The sequence below is a fragment of the Cupressus sempervirens genome, chromosome 6, assembly GCF_028749045.1.
Source record: "Cupressus sempervirens isolate cs-2001-9-10 chromosome 6, ASM2874904v1, whole genome shotgun sequence".
Taxonomy (NCBI): domain Eukaryota; kingdom Viridiplantae; phylum Streptophyta; class Pinopsida; order Cupressales; family Cupressaceae; genus Cupressus; species Cupressus sempervirens.
The window spans coordinates 658,624,624-658,637,363 of NC_143123.1; the positions used below are offsets into that span (position 1 = coordinate 658,624,624).

Below are 12,740 nucleotides of genomic sequence, written 5' to 3' on the forward strand. Positions count from 1 at the left end.
TAGTAAATGATGTGACATCAATTCCTCATAAATAAAAAACATAAAAATCAACGCTTCCATTAATTCATTTAATCTCAGTATCAATTAGAATCTTAGTTACATATAATTTAATTTAATAAACTATTTAATCCGCATTGACATTTTTTATAATTAAAATTGTTTCTCGCCATGTAGAAGCCGTGACTTTTCTATATATATCTGATTTTTAGCGTATATGTCACGCGACGCAATTAATTTCATATTCTTCGTTTTAGTATCTAAAACGTACCCAAAATTCCGTGCTTAGCTGCCGAAATCGAATCAAATGAAAGTTTGAACATAATCAAAATCGGAAAAAATGAATTGTACTGTTAACCAGAGAGGATTTTGACTTGCGAATAGTAAAACACGCAATCTCAGCCAAGACTCGCGAGCAGAATTCAAAGTCCGCGCTATGACTAATTCTCCCCGTTCCTCACACGCACTGAATAAATGGCCCGATTTGGTTGCTTCAATTTCACAGCCTCACAAATGTGGGCAGTTCAAAATCTGTGTTATTTCCAAGGAGAATTCTAAGTCCGCGCCATGAATTTTCCTCTGTGTTCATACTAGTTTGGTTTCCCCAAATTTCACAGCCTCAAAAATGGGAGCAGTCGAAAACCTCAGTCTTTTCACGCTGCTCCTCCTTGGGGTTTTATCTCAAACGAACCCCGTTTCTGCTTTTTCAGACGCCATAGCCGTGGGGGAAACTCTGACTGGCACTCAGACCAAATCATCCCCAAATGGCATCTTCGAATTAGGGTTCTTCAAGCTGGACGGCACGGAGAATTGGTACATGGGCCTCCTGTACGCCCAATTCCCCAACCAGACCGTCGCATGGCTGATCAACCAGGAATACCCGTTGAAGAACAATTCGGCCGTCTTGAATCTCACAGAGACCGGCAGCCTTGTGCTCTCGTACGGGACCTCGGTCATATGGGCGAGCAACGGAACGGCCAGATCCGCTTCGACGGCCAACATAACGAACGGGGGCAATCTGGCCGTATTTGGGGCTCAAAATAGGTCTGAAATTCTCTGGCAGAGCTTCGATTATCCGCAGAACACGTGGATTCCGGGGATGAAGATCAGCGACAGGCAGAAGCTTACGTCTTGGAAGAGCCCCTGGGATCCGACCCCGGGGCTCTACAATCTTCTTCTCGACGCGCCCAATGATCAATTTGTTCTCCAGGGGAGAAATTCCGTTAGGTATTGGGAATCCGGGACATGGAATGGCCAAATCTTCAGCAAGGTTCCCGAGATGACTCAGGGTTTTGTGTACATGTTCAGTTACTTCAAAAATGATACGTACAGGTATTCTTTTGCTTTAAGTGCTTCTAAATTCAATTGGGTATTGTTTCTCCTTCAACAGTTCAGGTTCTATTTTGTAATTTATCATCAGAAAAGTTGAGTTTGATTTGATTTCTGAATTCTACTGTTAAATTCCTTGCTTCAAGTTTTCAATCATATTCTATTATCGAGGATGAGATAGCTGTAAATGGAGAATGGGTGTTGAATCATAGAGTATAATCTGAAAGGGGGATGCAAATAATTTCACAGTAAAATTTAGAAATCTAGTTCAACTTTTTCTTGCAAACACGATGAATTACAGAATTACAGTGTGTTGGGAAATGTTGATTTAGAAATCAAACTCAAAATCTCTCATGCTGATGATAGACCATGTCCAAATATGATGAATCATGTCCAGACATTGATATAAATAATTTAACACCGTAGAATCCAAGAAATCAAGTTCAGCTATCACTGTAAACTGTAGCAATCTCATCGGAATTAATCATGGAAATGCGGTCAAGTGTGATCTGAAAGATTGAATATGTCTTAAACATTGATGTAAATAATTTTATACAGTGAAATTCAGAAATCAAGCTCAACTCTCTATAGAAACATTGATGCAAATAATTTTACACCATAAAATTCAGAAATCAAACTCGAAAACCGTAGAAATTTCATGAATGTTTAATAAAACAACTAGAAATCAAACTCTGAAAACTGTCTAGAAATTAAACTCGAAAACCGTAGAAATTTCATGGATGTTTAGTAAAACTATTAGAAATCAAACTCTGAAAACTGTAGAAATTTCATAGATATCTAGTAAAACAACTAGAAATCAAACTCAAGAGCTGTAGAAATTTCATGAAGAATGTTTGCAAAAATTCCAGAATGAGAAATGATGAAATTGGAACAAATCATGGAAATGCAGGTATTTTACCTACAGCGTCAAGCCGGAAGTAACTGCGCCGACTCGTTTCGTCATGTCGGAGACGGGTGACATTAAGGTGTGGAGTCAGTTGGACAATACAAATGTATGGACCATGTTTTGGGCCCAGCCTCGAGATCAATGCCAGGTTTATGCACTTTGTGGGGCTTATGGGACCTGTACGACGAACAATGTGCAATTTTGCAGCTGCTTGAATGGTTTCACTCCAACCGATGAAAGGGCATGGCAGGGTCAGGTCTGGTCCGGCGGCTGCACAAGACGGACCAGATTGGATTGCAGTAGCAATATGAGCACGGATGGATTCACTGAACTCACCGGGAAATCGACTCCGAAGGGGTTTGTGAATCTGGGTCAATCAGGATCTGATGAAAATTGTCGGAGTTCTTGTCTGAGGAATTGCTCCTGCACGGCGTATGCCTATGACGGAGGGGATTGCAAGCAGTGGGCCGGCGATTTGCTCGATTTGGTGGATTCTTCCTCGGCGAGTGGCTCCATTTTCGTTCGATTAGCCGCGGTGGACGTCCCGCCGGCGGGATCGAAGGGGAAATCGTCGGGAGCGGGCGTTTTGGGCGGTGCAATTGGCGGAGCCGCAGCTCTTCTGGTGGTGGGATTTGTGGTTTTCTGCTACATCCGGCGCCGGAGATCGCCGCTTCAATCGGCGGATTATTCCGGTCCTCTCACCGTTTACAGCTACAGGGAGCTTCAATCTGCGACCAAGAACTTTAACGAGCGGCTGGGTGGAGGAGGATTTGGATCCGTTTTCAAGGGGACTTTGGGGGATAAGGGGAAAACCCTAGTGGCGGTGAAGAAGCTCGAGGGTATCAGTCAGGGGGAGAAGCAGTTTCGAATGGAGGTCAGCACAATTGGGACTATTCAGCATGTGAATCTGATCCGCCTCAGAGGATTTTGCTCCGAGGGATCGAGTAGAATGTTGGTTTATGATTATCTCCCCAATGGATCGCTGGATAAATGGTTGTTTTCTAAGAATGAGAGCGCTCCGGTCTTGGACTGGAAGACCCGATTCGGCATTGCACTCGGAACGGCCCGTGGGATCCTGTATTTGCATGAAAAGTGCAGGGATTGTATCATACATTGTGATATCAAGCCTGAGAATATACTGATTGACGGGGATTTTTCCCCCAAGGTTGCCGATTTTGGGCTGTCGAAATTGATGGGAAGAGAGTTCAGCCATGTTTTGACGACCATGAGAGGAACCAGAGGGTACTTGGCGCCTGAATGGATTTCGGGGCTGCCCATTACTCCAAAGGCCGATGTCTATAGCTTCGGCATGACTCTGCTCGAAATAATTGCAGGTCAGTTGAATCTAATCTTTCCCCCAAATTAATTTTCCAATTCGTTACAAATTATCTGGAATCGATCATGTTTCTGGAAGTTGGGCAGTCAATTGATAGGAATAGGGCAGAAATAGGTTATAAATTTTGCAATAAAGGATCAGATTCATTATAAAATATCTGAAACGAATCATGTTTCTGGAAGTTGGGTGACATAATTGATAGTAATTGGCCAGAACTAGGCAATAAATTGAGCGATCAAGGAGTAGATTCATTACAAATCCCGACAAGGTATCTCAAACCTTAAATCTATCATGTTTCTGCAAATTGGGTAGCATAATGGATAGGAACTGGGTAGAGAACCAGGCAGTAAATATAGCAATCAGATAGTATATTCATTACAATTCATTGCAAACTACACGAAATCGCGAATGAATCATTTTCCACGGATAGGAATTGGGTAGAACCAGGCAATAAATTAGCAACAATTCATTTACAATCTATCTCAAATCTCAAGTCAATCGTGTTTTTGGAAGTTCAGAGTACAACTATCTGAAACCTCAAATCAATCCTGTTTCTGGAAGGTGGGTAGTATAGAATTGACAGGAACCAGGAACTGGGAAGAACTAGGCAATATGAATCTTCGCAATCAAGTAGTAGGTTTCTTTACAATTCACTACAAACCATCTGAAATCTGAAACCATTTTATGTTTTCTGGAAGTTGGGCAGCACATAATTGATATGAATTTTGAGTTGCAGGTCGGAGAAACATGGAGGAAAATCAAGAGCACAGCGGATGGTTCTTTCCCACATGGGCTGCTACACAGATCAATCAAGAGAACACCTTTAATCTGTTGGACAAGAGATTGAATGAGACTGCGGATGCGGATCAGTTGAAGAGGGCTGCAATGGTGGGGGGATGGTGCATTCAGGACGATGAAGATCTGAGGCCATCGATGAGCCAGGTTGTGCAAATACTGGAAGGCATTGCCACTGTTTCTGTTCCTCCCATTCCAAGGTCTTTACAGGCATTGGTGGCTCAACCAAGTAGCCTTGTGTTCTACTGGGATAAACAGACGGCGCCCGGGTCAAACACTTCTTCAGCCACAGGTTCAAATGCGGGAAATCATTCAAGTAAAGGCTCGGAGAATTTCTCAAATTCTCTCACATCCACTTCTGAGAATGGAGACAACCATACAAATTAGTTGGGTAATGCTCAGCTGATATGGGATGGCTTTTCTTAATGGTTTAGATTTGTAACATAAAAAAGACAGTAGCCTTTGGCTACATATGAACTTTTGTAGCCTTGGAAGTTTTAGATATTTATGTATGATTAGAACGTTTTGTATATATATATATATATTTAAATGTTTTGTTCATTTAATTAAATGTGTAATTTTGGAAATGGTTTTTGTCCTTGGCCTTTTTCAATTTTATATTTATCAGTAGTTAAGTGAAGCTATCAGAACTCTTGTACATATACATAATTTAAGTATTTCGTTTTTAATTAAATGTGTAATTTTAAAAATATTTATAGTCTCTAGAAGATTTCTTAGAAGTTACTTTTCTAATCGGAATTTTGTTAAAAGTCAAATGATTAGCTTTTTTATATTTATTATATCTAAATATTTAGCTTTTTTATATTTATTATTATTATATATATAAACATTTTGTTTGATGTGTGAATTACAAAATGTTTATGGCATCTCACGATTAAATGGAAGTTGGAACTAGGTTTGTTGACTTTGACAATTTTACAAAATTAGTGGAATTTAGTGTGAATATTTTCAAGTGGGTATGAAATATATATTTAATATTTATTATTACTACAAAGTGAAGTAATTAGAATATATATATATACACACACTTGCAAGTCAAATGATTAGTATTTTTATATTTTTATGTGTAATGCATCTCAAGATTTGATGGGCTAGATTTGTTCACCTATGACTCTTTTATTGAGTTATTTATTTTCAAGTGGTTATGAATTATGTGGGATTATTTTCAAGTGGGTATGTGAATTGTTATCTTGAACTTCCATCATGAGTATCTTTATTGTGATAATTATTAATTTGGTGTCTAAAATTTTTGTGTTTCGTTCTTTAAATGTCTTTTTATGTGCTACATAATATATTTTGAAATGTTATTTATTGGAAATATTATAATGGCTAGAATTATTTGAGAAATTAATATTTCCTAAGTCTAGGTTAAAATATTTGATTTTGGTGGGATGGTATAGATATAATTGGTTTAGGGTTATTATTTAAGAGATATGTATTGGGTTGGTTTGGGTAAATATTTGTATTGTACTAGGATATGTTTGTTTGTTGCACTATTGTAAAAGCATCAAATGTTGTATATTGCACCAAGAAATAGTTGTTTGTCATTAACAGGTGTTTGTCATGCATCTTAGGTCTTAGGTTTTGCATTAGGGACTATAATTGGAGGTTTTCTTCTCTTGGTTCTTTCTTATTGGTATGCCCCTAGAATCTAGTGAAATGTACTCTTTTTTGTAATAAGAAATGTATACAATTTTATTTTAAAAATGAGTTATATATTAATACTATTAAATTTTGCGGAAGGTTATGAATGACCAATGCTGAAAATATTTTATCCCAAGATTCCACTGATGGAAGGTTTGTTGTTCTCATTACCAATAAAGGCTAGGCAAGGGTGTGTAACTCTATTTCAACAATGTTTCCTCGTTGTTTCCAAAACTATATATACATGGTTATTTATGTCTTTAAATGACATTAACAAAAGTAGTTATTGCTAACTTTTCTTTTTGATGGTGACACCAAGAAGTATATGGTGCCTACTAAGGTGTTAATTGAAGGATTTGATTAATACAAATCCACAAAGCCTGAAGAATACCTACATGTTAAAAACCCTGTCACAAAAGAAAAAGATGAGAGGAGGCAAGGGTTTTGCTCTAAAAAGATGCAAATTATATTCTCAAAAATGAAAAAGATACAAGATATTTACAAACGATCTATCCTTATAGAAGGAAATCGAAACCCCAAAAGGGTAACCTAAAAGGTAAATGCTATTTAATAATTACTAATTGATTATTAAATGAGAATGCAAAAGGTGCATAAAGTGAAATCTTAGGAAGGGAATAAAGCGAATTTAATAAATGAAATTCAATTAACATTTTACTCTATACCCCCTCTTAAGATGAGCAATAATACAAAAAGAGCAAGGAAACTGTAATGCAATGTTGAAAGCAAACTTGGGTTCCGGAAACAAGGCCTGATGAGGTACCCAATCACAACCAAATCTCTCTATGAAATGGAGAAATAAAGAAAACCTAGTGAGAAAAACTCTACTCCAAAAGGAGATAGTAGGAAAAGAAGGAAGGAAGGACTCATCACTGAGACCCCCCAAGGACATTCCTTCACCCCAAGCATAGAACGTAGTTGAAGATACTACGAGGATGCAAAAGGTTTAGTGAAGATGTCTACAACCTGCTTAGCAGTAGGAATGTACTCCAAGCTCAAGGCGTCATCCTAAATGAGATGCCAGATGAAATGCATGTGAAGCTCAATATGCTTGGTTCGTTGATGCTTAAGTGGGTTGCATGAAATGTGTATAGCACTCTGATTGTCACACCATAGAGAGGTGGGACTACTAGGAGTAAATCCAAACTTTGTCATCAACTGATGAAGTCACAAAATCTCTTGACTAGCCAATATAGTTGTTGTATTTTGCCCCTGTAGTTGATAATGCATGAGCATGCTGCTTCTTGCAAGACCATGTGATAGGACCAGAACCATAATAGAATACAAAACCAGAACTAGACTTGCAATCATCAATATCACCAACCTAATCTGAATCTGTGAGATCAACAATGTGAGGATCCCTTGATGTGTAGTGAGTGCCATAAAATGTTGTACCTCTAATATACCTCAAGATACGTTTGGAAGCTTGCCAATGACTCTCATGCGAATCACGGGAGAATCAAGAGACAAGACCAATTGCAAACGAAATACTAGGGCGTGTGTGTGTCAGGTATAACAAACTACCCACAAGTTGTCTGTATAGAGTGGAATCCACTATAGGAGTAGAGCAAGTGGTAGATAAAACAACACTTGATTGAAAAGGTGTGGGAGCAAGCTTGCAATCAAGCATGTTGAATCTTTGAAGCATATCAAGAGCATACTTCTGCTGGAGTATGGCTATCCTAGTTGAAGACTGAACAACTTGTAGGCCCAAAAAATAGTGCAAAAGTCCAAGATCTATCATCTCAAACTGCTCTCTCAATGCTTGCTAAAAATTGTGTATCATGGAAACTAAGCTTCCTGTGATGATGAGGTCATCAACATAAAGCACAAGTATCAATAAGTCAGCCCCATAACATTGAATGTAAACTGTAGGATCAGAATGACACTGAGTGAATTGTGAGGAAAGCAAGAACGAATCCATCTTCTCATACCAAGCCCTAGGGGGCTATTTAAGACCATATAAAGACCTCTGAAGCCAACATACCAATGAAGAGTCTTGCAAAAAACCATGAGGTTGCTCCATATAGATCTCCTTATGAAGGTCTCCATTCAAAAAGGCACCCTTCATGTCCATCTGATAAACTGTCCATCCCTGTGAAGCTACTAGAGAGAGTATAAGGTGAATATAATTCATCTTGGCAATAGGGGCAAAGGTCTTGGAGTAATCAATACCCTCAACCCATGAAAAGCCCTTTGCAACAAGATGTGCCTTGTACCTATCAATAAAACCATCTACAACATACTTGGTATGGTACACCCAATGACACCAAACCAACTTTCTTCCTTTTGGAAGAGGACAAAGATCCCATGTGTGGTTCTTCATCAAAGAAGAGTACTCCTCATCTGTAGCCCTATCCCACTTTGAGTGTTTTGTTTCCTGTGAGAACCTCTAAGGATTTTCTGAAATAGCATGATTCAAAAGGTCACTACCAGCAATCTGAGCACGAGTTTGACAAGTATCTATAGGATCACCCAAATGTCTAGTTGCATCAACAGTATCACGAGCCCACTTGCCCACTTGTGGAACATCTGGTGGAGGTGGTGAAAGGGGATCAATATCAAGATATTCCCAAGAGGATGTGTAATCCTGTAGAGGAGTAGAGGAAGTACTAGGTAGTGAGGAAGAAACTGGAGATGGAGGATCCATTGGAGGATAATGCTCATCAAATTGTACATCTCGTCAAAATAAGACATTACTGGAATCAGGATCGAATAACCTATATGCCTTCACATCCTCATAGTAGCCAACAAAAACGAGTGGTCAACTCTTCTTCTCCATGGCTTTCCACTGAGCATCTGGAATAAATGCCCAAGCCTCACTAGCAAAAATGTGGAAAGTAAAAACATTGGGCTTGACATGAGTCCAAGCCTCCTCAGGAGTCATGTGTTGCAATACCTTGTGATGCATCCAATTTTGAATATGGTTGGCACAATTGAAAGCTTCAGCCCAGAATGAAGAACTCATAGATCTAGACTGAATCATACAATTGGCTATCTCCCGTAATGTCTTGTTCTTTTTCTCTACAATCCCATTCTACTAAGGTGTATAGGGAACATAGAATTGATGCTATAAACCATGCACAGTGCAAAAATCTCTGAAAGACTAATTCACATATTTCTCCCATTGTTAGTGTGTATATGCCTAATGGAAAGACCAAAATGCTTCTCCACAAATATCTTAAAGATTCGAAAGGAATCAAAGACATCAGACTTTTACTTTAGAAAGTACACCCATGTGTGTCTAGAGAAATCATCTATGAAGGTGAGCAAATATCAAGCACCTAAAAAAGATGGAGTAGGAAATGAAATAAGATCATTGTGTATCAACTCCAATGGTGCCTTAGCATGTGTGGATTTTCCTATTGGAAAAGGATCTCTAGGATGTTTGCCAAGTCCACAACCTTGGCACACACCATTAGTACAAGAGATTTGAGGTAACCCAATTACTAGCTCCTGTGTACTCATTTGCTATAGATATCTATAGTTGACATGGCCAAAATTCTCATGCCAAAGCTTGCTCACTATGTCTGCATGAGCAATGAAAGAAACAACTGTGGAAGCGGAGCTCTCAAAGCCATTGAACTAATATAAGTGAGACTGAAGATCAAAACCCCCTGTAGCAATAACCAAGTCCGGATCATGGAGGTCTCAAATAACCATATCATGTGATGAGAACTCAACTATCTTTCCTAAGCCTGCATGACAAATCTGAAAGATAAACATGAGGTTTGTAGAAATGGCCAGAACCAAGAGAACATCCTATAGTGAACCGCCTTCTAAAGAGATAGTTCTTGAACCTTTGACTAAAAGCTGAGAAGAATCACCAACTATAATTTGTGCAATAGCACTTCGAGCAAGTGAGGTAACGAAATTAGGTGAGTGTGTGAAATGATGGGAAGCTCCAGAATCAAGTATCCAAGAAGTTGTAGAATACAATGCTCATGCAGAAAGAGCATGTCGTTTCCCTGTAGGTGGAGGTAGAGGCTTCAGAGAAGAATAATGGAGTGTTGCATGGTCTGCTCTAGTGCCTCAAGATGTTTCCAACACCTAGAAGCTTGAAGTCCTTCCTTGCCACAAAAACTGCAAGGTTCACCTGTGTACTTCTTAGTCTTGGAGGAAGACTCGCTAGACTTAGAAGAATTACCCTTCTGATAAGGCTTCTGAGCATCTAATTTGGGAGAAGGCTTAGAGGAACTCTCACTACCTATTGAATCTGACTTATGCTTCAGTTTCTACTTCGGCTTTCCTGTAGATGTATGAGCTGCCAATGCCTTTATCTTAAAACTAGACATAGTATGCAACTATGTAAGCTTTGACTTATCTCTAGTCAAGTGATAAAAAAAGACCTCAAAATTAGGCATAGAAAATCTACTCACCAAAGAATTTTTGGTGGAATAGAAGGTGGAAGAAAATATCTAAAAGTTTCCTCGAAGCTTAGAGAGAATCAAATAGATGCAATCAACATTAGTCTTCATCTTTCCACATCTGTACAACACAAATCTCTATTGATTAAATGTCATCAAGAAGTCATCAATTGTCGAAAAGGAATCTGGTACAAGTGAGGTAAGCTCTGCCTCTATCTGAAGTGCCCTAAACTCATTCACAGTACCAAATAAGCCATGAAGCTTGTTCCATTGCTAGAGGACTATTGCTCCCATCCAACTGAAATTGTAGACTATCTAATACTTGTAATGCAATCAATCTAATTGCCTCTCCATTTTGTTTCGATGTTGTGCATGATCTCATAAGGCCTTTGAAAAACAAGTTGCATGGCATCTAAACATGACCACAATACTTTTGACCAGAGAAGTCAAGTCATCAAGGTCTTCCAAGTGTGGTAATTGTGAGGGGTCCGAAGTTCTAGAGAAGAAGAGGTCTTGACCATTTTTTTAGAAGGGTTTTAAAAAAATAATTATGATATGCTTATATAATAATAGAAAATAATATAAAATGCCCCCCACAATGCAATAAATTGAACCCTAGCTTACAAAAAGAATGCGTAAATGAGTGAAGAGAAAAAAGGCTTCAGAAATGAATCACAAATACCTAGTACAAAATATTGGTGAAATGATAGAGAATTTGGAAAGTGCTCGAGAAGAGTTTTTTGACGCTTTTTTCATATTAGAAAATGGAGCTATAACAAAGAAGTTATGCCTCCCAAAAGATAGAAGTCATCAATAAACTTCAAGCAACAAAATAGGTACCAAATTGGAAAAAGTCCCAAAAATACTTGATCCATTGTCTCTATCTCGGAACCAACTTTCTAGCGCTTCTTTCAGAATGAAAAAATACCCTCGTATGCTCGAGATATCACGAAAAAACTAACAAGGCCCCCAAAAATGCAAGAATTATTTATTTATTTATTTTTAAATAAATAAATAAATAAAATTCCACAAAGACACACCACTCAAAGCAGTGGTTGCGAGGTGGAGGGCCAAAGATGTTGCCTGATGGTTTTGAAGCCACTGCAGTCTGCAGGACTATAGACTATTGGCGGTTACTGGGACTGCTAGTAGTTTTGATGATCGCTAGCTAGTTTTTTTGACTAGTGCAGGAAAAAAAATGAATTTTTAAATTTTTTTGCTTCTCGGATTGCGTGCAAAGGTCGTCTAGCCCTACTATGCAAAATGTTTTTGCCTCCCAAATCAACTTTGTCCAAAATCGACAAACTTTATATGAAAATGACAATTTTAATGCCTTTTGAATCCATCTGTGAGTTTTGTTTGGCCTCAAAGTGCTCCGAAAATTAGAGACCCCCCTATTTTCACAAGAAATACTGAAAAAACTCCAAATTTGATCTATCAAACTCTCATTCTCCTTTTTCTCCAAATAACGAATGATTTATAGTAGATCTAGCTCTAATACCATGAAGGGGTTGATCAATATAAATCTACAAGCCTGAAGAATACCTGCATGTAAAAAACTTGTCACAAAAGAAAAAGACAAGAGGAGGCAAGGATTTTTCTCTGAAAATATGGAAATTGTATTCTTAGAAATGAAAAAGATACAAGATACTTACAAACTATCTATCCTTATAGAAGGAGATTGAAACTTGAAAAGGGTAACCTAAAAGGTAAAAGGGTAACTTAAAAGGTATATACTATTTAATAATTACTAAATAATTATTAGATGAGAATGCAAAAGTGCATAAAGTGAAATCTTAAGAAGGGAATAAAGAAAATTTAATAAATTAAATTAAATTAATGATTAACTCTAACATTAATCTTATGCATATATGGGGTTCCAAGAATGCACAAGGTTGATATTCCTTTAAGGCCAATTGTGGATAATATTGGTTCCCCTATCTACAAGTTAGCCACCTTCCTCACTAAATTGTTGTTCCCTCTTGTAAGTAAAGTGGGCTCCCATGTCAGAAACTCTTGTCATTTTGTCCAATTCATCAAAGATCCCAAATGTGACAATATTATTTTTTGGACAGCTTTGACATGGTCTCCTTCTTCACTAAGGTTCCCATTCCTGACTCTATCAAGATCATTAAGAGCAAGGTTAATGTTGAGGTGGCTTCTCTTGTGGAATTGTGTTTGTGTTCCACCTTTTCATTTCAGGGTTTCATTTATGAGCAAGTCAAATTGTGTGGCCATGAGCTCACCCCTCTCCTTTGAGTGCAAACTTATACATTGAGCTTTTTGAGCTTGTCACTATTGGGATTTACAAGTGGGAAGTATACTT

The 12,740-nt window shown here is 38.2% G+C and overlaps 1 protein-coding gene across 1 annotated transcript; it reads left to right on the forward strand.

Annotated features, from left to right (window-relative positions):
• The first annotated feature begins 498 nt into the window (after nt 1–498).
• On the forward strand, nt 499–4,951 carry LOC149553914 (G-type lectin S-receptor-like serine/threonine-protein kinase At2g19130). The gene is made up of 3 exons (XM_089789255.1): nt 499–1,329; nt 2,237–3,567; nt 4,306–4,951. Exons 1-3 carry the CDS (start codon nt 623–625, stop codon nt 4,749–4,751), a joined length of 2,484 nt encoding a protein of 827 aa, XP_089645381.1. The 5' UTR covers nt 499–622; the 3' UTR covers nt 4,752–4,951.
• The last annotated feature ends 7,789 nt before the right edge of the window (nt 4,952–12,740 follow it).